The sequence below is a fragment of the Myotis nattereri genome (genome assembly GCF_964212035.1).
Source record: "Myotis nattereri genome assembly, chromosome: X".
Taxonomy (NCBI): domain Eukaryota; kingdom Metazoa; phylum Chordata; class Mammalia; order Chiroptera; family Vespertilionidae; genus Myotis; species Myotis nattereri.
In genome coordinates this window covers 145,456,372-145,474,359 of record NC_138078.1, presented here as the reverse complement: position 1 = coordinate 145,474,359, position 17,988 = coordinate 145,456,372, and the positions used below count along the sequence as shown (strand labels likewise).

Below are 17,988 nucleotides of genomic sequence, written 5' to 3'. Positions count from 1 at the left end.
CCGAAGAAGCCCAGGAGGGAGGAGGCAGGCAGGGAGGGCTTCCCAGAATGGGCAGGACTGGAGTTGGGCCCCAGAGCGCATTGGGCGGGCGGGGCAGTAAGTGACAAGATTCCAGGCAAAGGAAGCGGTGGGAAGAGACAGCTGGACAGGGCGGGCACCCAGGCAGCAGCGAACAGCAGACAGCATGAGAGGGAAGAGGCAGTGCAGCTCTGGGCACTGGCGGTGTCTTGCACTTGTGAATGCAGGAACCACGGAAAGTCCTCTGTGAGGTCTCAGCCACCCCAGATTACCAGGAGGTCAAAACAAGGAAGAATTTTAGAGATAATCTAATCCAAAGTCCCGCTGGACAGATGGGGGCACTGAGGCCCAGAGTGGGAGGACTCCTCTGGGAGCAGAGCCAGCAATGGCTGCTCCTCCCACCTCTCCTCCCCGAGGTTGCAGTGGCTCCTGTTGCCATGGGGACATCCCAGCTCCAAGGGTGTCAGCAGCTCCCCTCCCCCTCCCTCCTTCCTTAGCAACAGGCCACCTCCTCCAGCTCTCCATCTTGCGTGCCTAGCAACCCCAGCCTAGTCCCTGATTCCCCCCCCCCCCCCCCCCTCTCCAATTCCAGTCTGACCCTAAGTGCAGAGGCAGTGCCTCCAGGCCTGGGGCCCCTCCTGCCCCTCTATTTTCAAGTTCTACACTTCACCTTTTTCCTTATTCAGCACTGACAGTGGACTAGGTTAGGAAAAGGCAGAGGGCACTCCAATGTGTTAGCCACAGTTTGGTGCTGAGCATCACTTTACTGTAAGTTCCCTCACCAACCCAAGGAAGTCAGAATCATTATCCTCATTTCACCGATGAGGAAACAAATAAGGACCAGAGAAGTTGAGTGGCTTCACAAAGAACACACAGCAAGAAAGCAGGCTCTGCTGAGAGCTAGCTTCGGGAACTTGAGCCATCGCCAGACCCTCTCTGGACCTTGGCTTAAGGTGCCTGGAGGTCTGACAACTTCTCACTGATCTGCAGGAAGTCCAGGCACCTTCTACCCACAGCCCTCCCGAGATACCAGCTGTTCAGCTCTAATTAGATAGACTCCACACTTCCTCTGGCACTCGGTGCTTGGAAGCCCTCAGGCCTGGGCCTTGCCACAGGGTGTGTGTGGGGGGGGTGTTTTCAATCCACAGATGCTGCTCATTCCTTGCTGTTCTACTTTCAACAAAGCCGCGGCCTAATCCCTCTCCTTGGTGTTCCTGCTACCCTCCTAACCTTTCCCCTTCACACGCACACACTGCTCATTAGAGGAGGGCACTGGGGCTCCAAGGGATGAACAGAGCAGTCCAAAGTCACGTATCTAGCCCTGGCGCACTTGCTCAGTGGTTACAGCATCAGCCTGCAGACCCCGAAGGGTCACCAGTTCGATTCCTGGTCAAGGGCACATACCTCGGTTGCAGGCTCGATCCCAGGACCCGGTAAGGGGGGGCACATGTGGGAGGCAACCAATTGATGTCTCTCTCTCACATCAATGTTTCTCTCTCTCCCCCTTCCTCCCTCCCCTTCTCTCTCTCTAAAAACAAGCAAACAAAACAAAACAAAAATCAATGGAAAAAATAGCCTCGGGTGCAGAATAAAAAAACAAAAAAAGAAGTCACATATTTATAAAGTGACCTGACCATAAATGGAGCCCTTTGCTTCCCTTGCTTTGCTGGGGAGCCCAGCCTCTTCTCTAAACTTCCCCGGCTCCTCACTGGTGACAGAAGGCGTCTGTGACCCAGCCCTGACCAGCATTCTGATCTTGAACATTTGAGCCTTTCCTGCCCAGATCTGTTTTAGCCCAACTGACTGCCACCTTCTGTAAGTCCACCCTCATTTCCTGGGCATGCTGGTTCCAGTGCCAGCAATGCCCTCTATATGCAGAGTCTGTGTGTCTGTCCTCCACAGCCCAGCTTAGAAGCCACCTTCTCCCAGAAGCCATCCCTGACCCATAACTGAAGTGAGCTCAAGAATTTACATGCAAGTCCAGCCAGTGTGGCTCAGTGGTTGAGTGTCAACCTATGAACCAGGAGGTCTTGGTTCAATTCCAGGTCAGGGCACATGCCCAGGTTGTGGGCTCCATCCCCAGTGTGGGGTGTGCAGGAGGCAGCCGATCAATGATTCTCTCTCATCATTGATGTTTCTATCTTTCTCTCTCTCCCCTTCTCTCTTCCTCTCTGAAATCAATAAACATATTTTTAAAAAATTGACATGCAGCCCTGACCAGTTTGGCTCAGTGGCTAGAGCGTCGGCATGTGGACTGAAGAGTCCCAGGTTCGATTCCAGTCAAGGGCATGTACCTCGGTTGCGGGCACATCCCCAGTAGGGGGTGTGCAGGAGGCAGCTGATCGATGTTTCTCTCTCATGGATGTTTCTAACTCTCTATGTCTCTCCCTTCCTCTCTGTAGAAAATCAATAAAATATATTTAAAAACATTGACATGCAGGTACTGAGAGCATCCTCAGACAGTCCACCTAACCCTGGCTCCCACTCTGTTTGCATCATCATGCCCCACAAATGCTATGTCTCAGGTCCCTTAGACAACCCAGGTTTGACCCTTGCTTCTCCAATTGCTGAGTCCTCAAGGGCCCTGTAGCTTCCTTGACTGTGGGCCCAAATGCAGACGCTGGCTTTGGAACCAGACAGCTCAGGGTGTGAGTCAGAGCGATGCCTTCCAGCCCCATTGCTCTTCTTTCCTTGGGCATCATCGACCCTCTAGGGAACCTCATCTGTAAACCAGGGATCCTAATCCATGTCTAATAGGGCTGTTGTGAGCATGAAATAAGAACATGTTCAGATTTCTTAGTATTCGAGGAGCAAATGATAACTGCTATTATTCCTAATATTAGGAGGAGGCTGAGGAGGATTACTATGATCTGCAAGGCTTCCCACAGCTCCCGCAGGGACGACGTGGGCTGGGCTCTGGGCTGTGTGCCAGGCAGACCTGGGTTTGAATCCAGGCTTAGCCAAATATTAGTGGCGTGGCTTTGGGCAAACCAGGCTGAGCCACAGTTGCCTCAACTGTAAAACAATGATGATAAGGCCAGCCCAGGTTCCGCCTACAGTGTCACTGGGAGGATCAAACAAAAGAAAGTCGTTGACAACTTCAGTAAGTTGTAAAGGCCCAACTTATATCACCATATGACTTATGATTATGATAATTACTAAATACCCTGAGCTCCAGGTCCCGGGAACTCCCCTGCTGGGAAGAGCAGAGGGAGAGACACTGTCAATCTGTCCCTCAACAAGTAAGCAGGCACATCAACAGGAAGCCCAAACTGTCTTTCTCTAAGCACACAGTGGGACAGTGGGTCCCTGCTCCTTTTTGAGACCAGTGCCTTCTTAAATGCTAGGAGCGCCTGGCTGGTGTGGCTCAGTGGTTGAGCATTGACCTATGAACCAGGAGGTCACGGTTCAATTCCCAGTCAGGGGACATGCCCGGGTTGTGGGCTCGATCCCCAGTGTCGGGGGTGCAGGAGGCAGCTGATCAATGATTCTCTCTCATCATTGATGTTTCTATCTCTCTCTCCCTCTCCCTTCCTGTCTGAAATCAATAAAAATATGTTTAAAAAATAATAATAAATGCTCAGATAGACCATGCCCATGACATATCCTTCACTGCATGCACTGCAGGGACCAACTGTGTCTTTTTTAAAAAAATATATTTTACTGATTTTTTACAGAGAAGAAGGGAGAGGGACAGAGAGTTAGAAACATCGATGAGAGAGAAGCATCGATCAGCTGCCCTGCACGCCCCCTACTGGGTATGTGCCTGCAACCAAGGTACATGCCCTTGACTGGAATCGAACCTGAGACCCTTGAGTCCGCAGGTCGACGCTCTATCCACTGAGCCAAACCGGTCAGGGCTAAGTGTGTCTTGTCATATTCACTGGGCCTGACTGCGGACATCACATTCCCCTTGATTTCCTGATGGCCCAAGTGTTGTCCCATTCCACAGCCCCGGCCTTGGCCTTGGGCATCAGTGTGCTCACTCCACCCCGCCCCCCCCCCCTCGCCCCCGTTCTGTCTGGGATACTAAGTAACAGTGTGTTCTTCTGCACCTCTGTCTGTATGCTAGGCTCCTCTGCCCTCTCCCACATCCACTGCCTGGATGCCAGGCCAGGGCTGCTGCATATGGTTGGGCAAGCTGTGCCCTGCACAAGGGTTCACAGCCAAGAGGGCATGAGTGGGGGCTGAATCCAATCTGTGCTCTGCTCACTGAGCCAGAGACCCTGGTGATGGGCCGAAGTAGCCCCGTGGAAAGGGAACATTCCTCCAACTGATCCACTCAGTGGATTCTACTCTTCCCAAAGGTGTTATATATGCTGGTCACAGCCCTGACTGGGACCTGGCGTGCCCATCCCATGCCTCTGTCATCTGGGCCCATCTCATCTCAGAGGCCCACCCCATCAGTCCCTACCTGAATGCTAACACTAATGGGCCCTCCTCTGAAACCCCCATCATTCCCACTTAGCCCCTTCACTTAACACTTGTCTTCATGAAGCTTCTGATGGCTTAAGGCCTGGGAAATGCACAAATAGCCCTTGTCTCTAACCCAGTTTTACTCCCACCTACTGAAGTGGCAGATTTATCACACCTTGAAAACTTACTGAAGCTTGCAAACCTTTTTAGCAAGCGCGCGCGCACACACACACAGTGTGCGCTTGTCACCATAATGTATATTTCTAATATGTCAAATGTGTCACATCAAAAGTCCATCCAAATGCCACTAACTCAGGGCTGGAGTTGTTCAGGGTGGAGCATGAAAGCCAGACCAGGGAAGCCCCATATGTACTGTGCCCTCTTCTCCGGGGAGGAGAAGGTTGAGAAGGTCCCAGGGCCAGAGCTGAACTCTCTGTGGGTCAACTTTCCCATCTGGGCAGCTCCCATGAACCCCTTGGGGGTTCAGCCCAGCCCTGAATCAGCTAGGGTTAGAAAGACTGACGAACAGTTTCAACCCCCTCCCCATACCTGCCAGCCCTCCACCCCACTCCACAGCACCTCTAATACCAACAGGACAAAACCCTTGGAATTGGTCCCCACTTCTGCCCATGGATCCCGAAGTAACAAACCAAAGGCCCCCACCCCAGTCCCTGTCCCATCTCCCAATCACTATTAAAGAAAGGAGGTACTGACCTGACTGTTCTGGAATTCTCACCATCCGATCTGAAAGAGAAACAGAGAAAGAAAATGACAGTCAGCATATGCTTTCACCTCTTCTCCCTCTGCCCTATGCAGTGTCCTCGAAGGCTAACATGCATCATGAAAATGAGGGGTAAGGTATTTCAGGGAGAGCAAAGAGCCGGTACAAAGGGTTTGAGATGGCAAAGGGCCTGGCCAGTTGTTGGGACAGGGAGGAGGACAGTGTGGCTGAGGTGGAGTGAGTACGGGGAAGAGTGGTTGGAGGTGAGGTCAAAGAGATGCCAGGAACCACCCGGCTGGCATGATTCCGGGTCAGGGCACATGCCTGGGTTGTGAGCTCGATCCCCAGTAGGGGGCATGCAGGAGGCAGCCGATCAATGATTCTCTCTCATCATTGATGTTTCTATCTCTCTCTTCCTCTCCCTTCCTCTCTGAAATCAATAAAAACATTAAAAGAGAGAGAGAGAGAGAGAGAGAGAGAGAGAGAGAGAGAGAGAGAGAAAGAGAGAGAGAGAGAGAGAGAGAGAGAGAGAGAGAGAGAGAGAGAGAGGCGCCAGGAACCAACCATGTGGGCCTGGTGGGCCACGGTGAGGAGTGAGGCCTTCCTCAGAGTGGCTGAGTGGCAGCCACAGCTGTGGGCAGGGGCAAAGTCCAAGCTTTGAACAATAGACTGAGCCTCAGATATCAGCTCTGCCACGTACCAGCCCTTCCCCTCTCGGAATCTGAGCCTCAGTCTCCCCACTTGTAACATGAGGCCAAGTCTCACAGGGCTGTTGGGATGATTAAGCCCTTTAGAACCCAGCAGACAAATGCCAGGTATTATTAACAACATAGAAAAGGCTTTGCCAAATGCTTGGTCCAACCTGCTTATTTTCCAGATGAAGAGAACAAGGCTGAGAGGGTGAGTCAGCTGCTGAGCTCCTTTCTACTACATTGGTCTGCCTTCTTCATTGTGAGGCCCCCTCAGAGGCAACGGAAGGGCGACAAAAGAGAATGGAGTGGGGACAGCTTTGAGGGAAATGAGGGGATGAGTGAAATCTGAACCACACCCTTCCGCTGCTCCTCCTCGCCTATGTGCAGGGGAAGGGAGTTAGGAAAGAACATAGTGCGTTGATGCGTTGGGGGTGGGGAAGGGCAGGAAGAAGGACCAGGGAACTTGGAAAAAGTGGGACAGTGTGGGAAGTGTTTTCTTCATCCCCTATTGTCTTCTTTCTTCTTCTTTACCTCCTCGCCCAACCATGACATACTGCAGAGGGGACAGAGATGAACACATTGCAGGCTCTGTCCTTAGGTGAGAGAACCATGATGCAACCTTAAGTGAGGGGAGCGTCAGCTATGCTGAGTATAAAATGAGAGAGCCTGGCCAGCGTGACTCCATGGTTGAGCGTCGACCTATGAACCAGGAGGTCACGGTTTGATTACGATCAAGGGCACATGACCGGGTTGTGGGCTGAATCCCCAGTTGGGGGCGTGCAGGAGGCAGTCGATCAGTGATTCTCTCTCCCTTCCTCTCTGAAATCAATAAAAATATATATTAAAAAATAAATAACATGAGAGAGGGACCCACAGGAAGCAGGTAGACCTCAGAAGGGAATATTTGTTGGGAGAGTGAATGGCACACCACCCAGCGAGGTGAGGTAGGCAAGCATCAGGGTGCCGGAGCTCAGAGAGTGGGTGAGTTCAGTACTTCATTCTGCTACTTACTAGCCACAAAATCCTGGGAAGGCATTCCCTCTGTCCAGCCTCAGCTTTCTCACTTGTGAAATGGGGGTGGGATGATAAGACTCCCGCCCCTTGTGGGTGGAGCTGTGAGGCTAGGCCTAGTGCAGTGCCAGGTACAGGGTGCATGACCATGGGTCAAACCTTTAGCTTTCACAGCTTCTTAAAGGGATGGAGGGCCAGGACCACAGAGCATCTTTTTACACTAAACCTTTTCATCTGACTCTGCAGCAACAAGATTGCTTCTGAGCCCTGGTCCAATTATTTGCATGTATCAGATAAGCATCACTTCGGTGACTCCCCAACTACCAACAGAATGGAAGCCAAGCCCCTCAGCCTCTGTCTCTAACATTAAACCTCTGCTCCAGGCAGGCCAGTCTCCCCGCTATCCCACCCCAACACACACTTATGCAGTCCACTGTAACTAGGTCCTGACCCGGGAATACAAACCCTCAAGGAGCTCACAGACTGGCCCCCTGCCCCAATCTATTGTAGAGCGATGTAGGTACTCATCTCCACTCTCATGGGAACACTCAGCACCTACTGCATACCAGGCAGGGTGTCTGTCTCTTCTTGTACACTATTTCCATTGATCCTGCAAAATGGGAGTTACCCATCCAATTTTAAGATGATGAAACTGAGACTAAAAGAAGTTGAAATGATTCACCCCACGTCGCACAAGTAAGGGGAGCTTGGTGTGAACCCCAAAGCTTGTGCTCTTACCACCAGGCTCCACTGTACCAGTAGCTCAGGGCTGGGCAATTGCTTGCAGTTAAGGTGGCTTTCTTTATCCTGGTTCCCCCATGTCAAGATAGACCCTTCCTCTCCAGGGCCCTTTCTTCTGAGAGATGCTAGTCCTCAACATGGCAGCTAGGGGGAGCAAAAGATCTCCGTTCCAGCAGTGACGCAGAGTGAATTAGCCACTTCTTTCTCCTCACTGTGGACTGATTTTTATTAGTTTGGGGGTATATGGTGTCATATGACCCTCAATGTGGGGTGCTCCCACACCAGGGGAACATCGATGTGAGAGAAACACATCGATTGGTTGCCTCCTGCACGAGCCCTACCAGGGTCCGGGCCGGGGAGGAGTCTGCAACCAAGGTACTTCCTCTTGACCGGAATGGAACCCGAGACCCTTCAGTCCGCAGGCTAATGCTCTATCCACTGAGCCAAAACGGCTAGGGCTGGGCTGCCATTCTTTTGGGGGGCAGCACAGACTCATAGAAAGAATACTGGGTTCTATTATGGCTCCTTCCCTAACTGGCAGCCTATGTAGACTTGGACAAGTCACCTGCTCTCTGGACCTTGGTTCCTCGTCTACAAAACAATGGGGCTGTGTTAGTTGAGTTCTGAACAATTTTCAGGACCTAAAACATTCAGTTTCTTCAGAATCCCAAAGTTCTCTCTTTTTTCAACCACGGTCAGCTGTGTACATAAAGCAAAGACCCAGGTAGCAGGCCTCCCTTTATCAATCCACATCAGGAGAAATGGATTTCTCCTGCTGGTCCCACACACTTCTCTAATGAAAGGCCACTTAGGACCCCAGCCTTCTCAAAGGCTCAGCTACGCGAATTCTCATCCTCAGAAGTGATGCTCACTAAACAGTAACATATTGAAGCCTATGAGTATAGTGACTGTATTATCTGAACCCAAAACTCAGGCATGTAACCTGACCAAGGATTTTGATATTGCTGCTTCCAGGTACAAGGGACAATCTGGAAGATGGAAGAATAAATGGCAAAATATAGAAAGTTCCTGAACCTTTTGGGAACTTATGGGGATGACAAGGGCAGAATGTAGGGCCTCAATATTCATTTTGGGGTTTCTGTCCTCACCTCCTGACTGGATTCCCTGTCTCTGGTTTGTGATCCTCTAAGTAATTTATCAGCAGCACCTGGGGAAACTATAAGGCCCTCTGGAATTAGATAAATAAGGTTGTCCACTGGGAACTAAACTATTTATTAAAAAAACATAAAATGCATCAGAAACAAGATATGCAAAGTTACCTGAAAGAAACAGACTGGCCTGGCCAGTGTGTCTCGGTGGTTGAACGTCAACCTATGAACCAGGAGGTCACAGTTTCATTCCGTCAGGACACATGCCCGGGTTGTAGGCTCGGTCCCCTGTGTGGGGCGTGCAGGAGGCAGCCGATCCATGATTCTCTCACATCATTGATCTCTCTCTCTCTCTCTCTCTCTCTCTCTCTCTCTCTCTCTCTCTCTCTTCCTCTCTGCAGTCAATAAAAACTTTTTTTTTTTTAAAGAAACAGACTGGAGACTGGTCCTTAAGCCAAGATTTGAGTAACATGTCTAAAAAAACGTGAAAGGAGATTGGACATCAATGACAGTAGATTTTTTTAAAGGAGACTTGAAAGGCAACTGTGAACAGGGCTCCTCCCAGAAGTATCCCGAGGAGAAAGAAGTGGGTAGACTGACCCAGGAATCATGTAAGTCTCTCCAAAAGCTGAGATCCAGTCCTGGGGACAGCCAGGCTCCTCTTCCAAACATTAGTTTATCTAACTGCAAGTCTCTTCAATGGACGACTCCCTTCTCTAAAGTGCAAACCAGTTGATAGGGTTCTTCTGCTTCTGTCATTCAGTAATTTTCCCATCAACATTACTGCTGGTCAAGCCCAGGCTCTCCAAAGCTCTAAATCTCACTCTGCCTTTCCATCTGCTTTTAAAAATATGTATTTTTATTGATTTCAGAGAGGAAGGGAGAGGGAGAGTGAGAGAGAGGTAGAAACATCAATGATGAGAGAGAATCACTGACCGGTTGCCTCCTACATGCCCCGCACTGGGGGATCGCACCCCCAAATTGGGCACGTGCTCTGACAGGGAATCGAACTGTGACCTCCTGGTTCATAGGTCGATGCTCAACCACTGAGTCACACAGACGGGCTACTTTTTTTTTTTTTAAGTGCATTTGGTACTTGCTACTTGGAACCCTCTTGGCCCTCTCTATGACTTTCAAAATTATTTTTAATTTTATTAAAGTGACATGTGAAGCTTGACAAGTCAAATTGTAAAAGGATCTTAACAAAAATAATGGCCTTTTTTTCAACTGTTTTAGTTACTTTTTTCAGAATTTGTGTTCATATTTCTAAAGTAGATGCTCATATTACTAATCTGTTTGAATTTTTTGTGTATGTCCTTTTAAATTTTTATTTTTACCCAAGTAATACATGTATATAGATTTCCCCATCACACTGTATTGCAAGGATTATAACAAAAAAACACAAATTCCCCACTCTACCCGTCCTCCCCCAACTCCCACTCTCAGAGACAAACAGTTTTCAAGTTTTTTAACTGCTTTTGGCTATTTACCTCATTTCTAAAGAACACACGCATACTTCAATTTCGTTTTTAGTTTTATGTATTATGTATGGAATTCCTACTATTCAGGGAGAGGATACAGCTCTCTTACACACACTTCCACCTCCAGCCCCCAGTTTTCATGCAGGTGTACACATCCCCTTCTCTCATTCTACCACTGTAGTCACATCACAAAGTTTTGGTTAAATCAATATTAGTGGTTTCCATTATTATGACTGCCTTGATACTAATAGTGGATAAATCATATCATATACTGTAATTACATTTCCTTTGCCATACAACTTTTTCTTTTCTCTAGTGTTGATTATTATTATTATTGCTTGCATAGTTTTCTTCATATATATGATCAATTGTCCCCAAACTATCACAAGTGCAATTCTCCTCTCAATATGTTTTGACACAGGTAATCCATCAGATTTTTTTTCCCCTTGGAGACATCGTTCCCACAACAATCCAGACTGGTTGCTCTCTAGCCCGAACAAGGTTGCCCTAAGATCTTCTGCCTTCCCCACAGCCCTGAGGTTCTGTGTTGGATTTACTGTTTCCTAGATTCCTTGGCCTTTTTTCCCCTGAATTTGTGTCTGTATTTCACTGGAGCACTTTCTCTAGTACTTCCTGTGAGACGAGGCATGGGTCATAAAATCTTTTGATCTTCCATGTCTGAGAATGTCTTTATTACACCCTCACCTTTGATTGATATCAACTGAGTATAGACTTCTAAGTTGGAAGTAATGTCCCCTCAGAATTTTGAGAATGCTACTCCATTGTCTCCTAGCTTCCAGTTTGCTGTTGAGAAGTCCAATGTTATTCTTTTTCTTTTTCTTTTTTAAATATATTTTATTGATTTTTCACAGAGAGGAAGAGAGAGAGACAGAGAGCTAGAAACATCGATGAGAGAGGAACATCAATCAGCTGCCTCCTGCACATCCCCCACTGGGGGGTGTGCCCGCAACCCAGGTACATGCCCTTGACCGGAATCGAACCCGGGACCCTTCAGTCCGAAAGCCGATGCTCTATCCACTGAGCCAAACCGGTTCCGGCATTATTCTTTTTCTTGATCCTTTGTATATGACATGGTTTTTCTCTGGAAGCTTTTAGTATCTTCCATTTACCCCTGCTATTTCACAGGTGCATACCTTGGTATGGATCATTTTATCATTTATTTTGAGTGGGATTTTCATTCCTTTGGTTCTGGACATGTTCTTGTATTAGGTCTTTGATCATTTCTTTCCTGCTGTTTCCTCCATTCTCTATTTCTGGAACTCCTATTGTTGGATGTTGACATTCCTCAATTGATCCTCCAATTTTCTTATCTTTTCTCTTCTGTTGTCCATCTCTGTCTTGTTATTCTGCTTCTTAGGCTATTTCTTCACCTTTTATTTTCTAGTCCTTCTGCTGAAATATTTATTTTGACTTTCACTATCTTTTATTTCCCAGATGTCTTCTCCTCCCTTCATTGCCTCTGTTCCTTCCAAGTTCTTCTGTTATGTTTGTTTGTTTGCTTGCTTTTTTGGTCATTCTTGCAGGTTGATTATCTTCCTCAAATAGCCTGTACTAGCTGATCATCTGGCTACCTAAGGTTTGGGTGTTTTTTTTAATTTGTTTTACTGAGGTTTAATTTACATGAAATGAAGTAAACCTATTTTAAGGTTCCTTGGCTGGTGATCCTTGGTGATAAGTTCCCATGACACTAACAAGCTGATGGAGATTTCTGTATGTAGATGGTGCTTGCCAGGTGATAGGCTTCACTACAGTGTTACTGAGCTGCAAACCTGTTCCTTTGTGGGAAGACTGCAAAATGTCTTCTTTTGGAGGCCTTTTTCTGGGGCCTGTCAGTTTCCCTAGAGAAGCCTCCTTCGTCCTTTTGTGTGGTCCTGATTTGTTGTCCTGGAAGTGGAGAATGAAGTTGGGGTCCCACTGTTTTAGGATGCAGATCCCTTTACTTGCAGCCCTGTTTCACCCCATCCTCCATTGTGCCTGGTGTCCCCAAGCCCAGAGCCTCTTAGCTTCAATTTCTTCAAAGAATCAACCTCTGGCTGCAGAATAGGGGGTGCATCCCTGACTGAATAGGGTTGGGGAAGGGCCAAGAGAGTCTGTTAACAGATTTTCAATATTCTCCCTGTTTTCAGTCCCACATTTCACCCTGCTTTGTGGTTCATAGCATCTTTGAATCCTGAGCATTTATTGGGCTTTCTGGATGGAATAGTTTACTTCTGATCAGCATTTCCAACCTTATGTGTTTCTGCCTTTTTTATTCCTTTATTCATATTTCAGTAGGATTTGGGGAAGCAACAGAGAAATTTATTCAATTTGTTGTGTTTAACAGGAAGTTCCCCTTCTTTTTTTTAAAAAATATATATTTTATTGATTTTTTACAGAGAGGAAGGGAGAGGGATAGAGAGTTAGAAACATCGATGAGAGAGAAACATCCATCAGCTGCCTCCTGCACACTCCCTACCATCGATCAGCTGCCTCCTGCACACTCCCTACCATCGATCAGCTGCCTCCTGCACACTCCCTACCATCGATCAGCTGCCTCCTGCACACTCCCTACCATCGATCAGCTGCCTCCTGCACACTCCCTACCGGGGATGTGCCCGCAACCAAGGTACATGCCCTTGACCAGAATCAAACCCGGGACCCTTGAGTCCGCAGGCCGACGCTCTATCCACGGAGCCAAACCGGTTAGGGCGGAAGTTCCCCTTCTTATTCCAGCCAACTGCTACTCTTCCTCCAGTGACTTATTTGGACCTCCTCCAGGGAGCTTGTCTTAATGTCCCTAGGCTGGACGAGGAGCCCTTCCTCTGATCTCCCATGGGATCCTTTGCTTGACTCTATCACAGCTCTGATCAAACTGTTCTGAAAGTGTCCATTTCCGTGCCTGACTCTCCCTGCAGACTCTTCTTGCTGGTTTGGGGCTGTGTCTTACGTCATGTCCATATCCCCAGTTCCCAGCATCTGGTCCACAGTGGTACAGAGCAAATATGAGGCGATGGGATGAATAAATGAACGACTATAAGAATGAATCAGAACAACCAGAGGGACTATCTAGAAAGAGAAATAAGCTGAATGCAATTGTTCCTATACAAGGCCAGTTCCCTAAAAGTTGTAAGTCCCTGAAAAGCTGTACGTGCAAAGATGCCCACTGTAGCCTGATTTAAACTAGTAAAAAAAAAATGGGTTCAGCTTCTACAGACTACATTCAGAGGATGGTTAAGTACATATGGTATATCCTTGCCATTAAAAATGTCATTAAAAACAATTACTTATGAAGAATATGCAGTGACAAAGAGAAATGCTCAAACAAAAAAAGCAAGAATCATTTTTTTCTTGAATGCTGAATCATTTCAACTATATGAAAAGAATGCAGAGAACAAGGGAAATACACCAAATGTTCAGAGTGGCTGCCTTTGTGTGTTGTAATGACGGGTAATGGTTTTCTCTTCCACTTTTCCAAGATTTTTAAAATTTTCTAATGGAAGAATACATTAAATTATAATTTTGAAAGGCTCTTTTAAAAAAGGAAGATAACTATCCTGCTATGAACAAAAATTACTGTGAAGGGGACCTAAGGGTATGTGTGCACATTTAGCAGTGCTTGCTGGGAAGGCTCCGTTCTTCACTGGCCAGAGACCCTGAACACCACCCCCATCCTCACTGCAAAGCAGGACCTAGCGCAGGAAGCTAAAAGGGGCTCATGGAGCCCAGCCTAGGAGAAGTCACAATGTCAGAGGCTGTATTGGGAAACAGAGGCCCCTACACTGGACCCCAAACTTTGGAGGCCCTCCTCCATGAGGTAAAGGGTCTGTGGGACAAAGGGAATATGTCCATCAGGATCTTTGGCCGTCTCTCTTCCAGACTGCACTCCAGGTACCCAGGACCCCAGAATTGCCTGTCTATAGTTCTTGAGCTTACTTGTAGGAATTGTATGGTCTTACTACCCAGGTCCATATGCTAGGCCTAATGGGTGGCCAAGTGGAAGGAGAAATAGATGGGGCTTGGATGTGGCCTACGGTGTCCATACACATTTCAAAGTTTCACATGAAGCACAGGTGGAAAGAGAAGGGTGAAGGACCAAGGGCCTCAACTGTACCTTGCCTGGGACCCAGAAATACAGAGGCAGGCAAGTCCATGGATCCCTCCTAAGCCTCAGGGTTTGTAGAAGGGCCTAGCCTTGAGTGGTGGACAGATTTGGGTTCAAATCAACTTATTTGCTGTGTAACTGTGGATGAGTCCATTCCCCTCTCTGCCCCTCAATTTCCCCAACTATAATATAGGTATAGTAATTCCAACTTCACAGAGTTGTTGTGAGGCTTGCTGGGGGCACAATGGTTTAGTGGCTGTGAGTATAGGCATTGGGTCAGATAGGCTGGGTTTAAATCCCAGCTCTGTCCCTCCTAACTATGTGCTTTACATCTCTAAGGCACAGTTTGTTCATCAATATAATAGAGGTAATAAAACCACTAATCCGATAAAGTTGTTGAAAGGATTATGGTTGTAATGAATATGTAATAACATTGGAAAATGCTTAAATGAGAAAAGGCTGCTTAATAATGATCTTGTGAATACTGACTATGGTGGAGTTGACTGGGCTTCTGCACTCCCGCCCCCCCCCCCCCCCGCCCCCATCCAGCCTTATTTGTCTCCATAGCACTTACCACTATTTGACACATTCTGTATCTTCTTGTTTGTTTCTTTTCTGTACCTGCCCCCTACATTCACACACTAGAATGTCTGCTCCTCAGGGCAGAGGTTTTGTCGGTTTTGTTCACTGTGTCCCAGTGCCTGGAACAGTGTGAAGATGTTCTTCAGCAATGGAACAGCTATCTGCCATGTAGATAGGGGTACAAAGGCATTCTTGGCTAGGAGAACAGCTGGGACTGTTCCATAGTCATGGAAGCATAAAGAAGTCCACTATGATTAGGGAACCCTAGACAGATCAGTACAACTGGAGTGCAAGGGAAGGGAACAGAATGGCTAGAAGGTGTGTGGGACTGTGGTCTGACCCAAAGGTGCACATAAGAGCATTCCTGGACCATAAGTGCTGTGGAGACCTACTCGTGGTCGCTAGGAAGTGGAAAAGCACTAGAGGAGAAGCAAAGCTGCCTCCCAAGTTCAAGTGCCACCTAAATCACAACCATGTGGAAGGTGAAAGTAAAAACCTTTTCTAAGGGGCCCATCTGAATCAGGAATCAGACCTAGAAATGACAAGTAGGCAGGTAGTGAAGTCAGATGGATGAGGTAATGGTGACATGCAAGAAAATCTTATAAAGATTTATTAAAAGGGAAGAATAACTAGATGAACCGCAGGACAAATCAAAAAGCTTATTGGATAATGTAACTGCTTTCAGCAATGGATCCACACATCAAGGCCAAGATGGTGGTGGGGATGCAAAATGGAGGCCACAGTTGTTTCTTTCTTTATTTTTTATTTTTTATTTTTTATTGCTTAAAGTATTACAAAGGGAGTTTCTGTTACTGGTTAGCTTTTTGCTTCTTTCTTTCTTCCTTTTTTTTGCAATTTAAAACTTTTAATTCTTGATTATCCATATACCAAAAGAAGAAACCAACATCTATGGAAAAATCTAATATGCATTAAGCATGTTGTGTCTATAATCTCCTTTTATTTTTGTCACCCAAAATACATAGGTATATTCATCTCCATTTTATGGATAAGGGAACCATTTTTCTCAGGACGTCAATCAGAATATAATGGAATCATGATTATGACTCAAAAGCTTTTTGCTTCTGATTACTCTTCCTATAGTGCTTGTTACCACGACTCATTGGACAAGTTCAGGGATGGAAAGGATGGTGATGATGATGATAATGACTGCTCCATACTTCAAAGGAAAGATCTTTCTATCACTTTTTAAATTTCTCTTTCAGGAAATAAAGAGGCAAGTATCACTTCAAATTTTCCGTTTAAAGAGAAGAAAGACGGGCAGAGACTACAGCGAAGAGAGCCTTCAACACGAGGCAAGAGTGTGAAGTTCATTGTGTAATTGCTGGGGAGCCTCTGGGGGGCTTGGCCCAAGGGGTGATAAGGCCAAATGCTGTCTTCTCTAATCCCAATTCCTTTCAATCACCAAAGCAGGGTTTATTTGGTCCTTAGCATGTTCTGCCTTCTAATAACCCAAAAAGAATTAAGTGACTATATATTAAGCACCTACAATGGTCCCAGGCTTGTATTATCTTCATAACAGCTGTGCAAGGTAGTAATTTTTTAAAAAATATATTTATATTGATTTCAGAGAGAAGAAAGAGGTAGAAACATCAATGATGAGAGAGAATCATTGATCGGCTGCCTCTTGACACCCCACACCGGGGATCAAGCCCACAACCCGGGCTTGTGCCCTGATGGGGAATTGAACCGCGGCCTCCTGGTTCATACAGAGGTCAACGCTCAACCACTGGGCCACACTGTGAAAACTGACGCTCGGAGTAGCAATGTGATCTACCTAGAGTCACACAGCTAATAAGTTGTGCAGCTGAGATTCAAGTCTGAGTTTTTGTCTGGCTCCAAAACCAATGCTTTTACCACTACAGCTGTGGCTTCCTTCTGCCATACCAGAGCTAAACGGCACTTCATCTTCCATATCAGCCCATAAGCTTGGCCTCTTTCCCTCCCCCCTCCTCCACACAGTGCAACCCAAGGCCCCCCACGCCTTGAGCATTCAGGGAGTGCTTCTGGAAGAGATAATCACTCAAGGATGGGAGAGGAGAGCACGAGAAGGACAAGGTGGAGTTAGGCACAGGTACTGCAGCGCAGCACAGCTTAGCACGGTGACAGAGAACAGGAGGATGGAACTGGCTTTGCAGCCATCCCTTCTTACCTCCCTCTGCTGGAGGAAGAGGGATGGAGGCTCAGCCATGATGGGAAGAGAGTGGGCGGAAGGGGGAGCAGCTAGAGCAGCCTGCTGCTGCAGAAGCCTCAGCTCAGCCTCAAATCCCCCTCCTCTGCACTAGGGGCCCATCGCTGGCCCACCTGCTCCCCATTGCCTGAGGAAGGAGGCTGGGCTGCTCTCCAAGCACCCACCCGAATCCTGCCAAAGCACAGCTCACAGCAGCCCCATCACAGCAAGGACATCCTGAGAGGTGGAGTGGCTGAGCCGGGGGTGGGGGTGGGGGGGGCAGAGGGGGCAGCAGGAGGCAGTGGCAAAGCAGGGGTCAGAATGCGGATCTCCAGTCCCTCAGTTAAGGACTCTCTTTATATATATTTACTTATTGATATCAGAGAGGAAGGGAGAGAAGGAGAGATAGAAACATCAATGATGAGAATCACCGATCAGCTGCCTCCTGCACACCCCACACTGGGGACCGAGCCTGAAACCCAGGCATGTGCCCTGACTGGAAATCGAACTGTGACCTCCTGGTTCATGGGTTGATGCTCAACCACTGAGACACACTGGCTGGGCAGTTGAAGACTCTCTTGACTGCATGGTCTAGACCAGTGGTCGGCAAACTGCGGCTCGCGAGCCACATGCGGCTCTTTGGCCCCTTGAGTGTGGCTCTTCCTAAGCCTTAGGAGTACCCTAATTAAGTTAATAACAATGTACCTACCTATATAGTTTAAGTTTAAAAAATTTGGCTCTCAAAAGAAATTTCAATCGTACTGTTGATATTTGGCTCTGTTGACTAATGAGTTTGCCAACCACTGCTCTAGACAGCTGAAAAGGAAAAAGGGGTGCTCCAAAGGCTGCCACGGGAATGCTCAGGACAGGGCTGGAGCCAGGGGCAACACATGCCAAAATGAGGCCATCCAGAGTTGAGTATTTGGG

The 17,988-nt window shown here is 47.5% G+C and overlaps 1 protein-coding gene across 2 annotated transcripts in view; it reads right to left on the bottom strand.

Moving 5' to 3' along the window:
* Positions 1-17,988, bottom strand: part of IQSEC2 (IQ motif and Sec7 domain ArfGEF 2) — an 86,090-nt gene that overhangs the window by 53,892 nt on the left and 14,210 nt on the right. For both annotated transcript variants that reach the window (XM_081081333.1, XM_081081331.1), the window contains exon 2: positions 5,149-5,178. In XM_081081333.1, the coding sequence (XP_080937459.1) occupies positions 5,149-5,178 (30 nt within the window). The remainder of the gene's footprint in view (positions 1-5,148; positions 5,179-17,988) is intronic.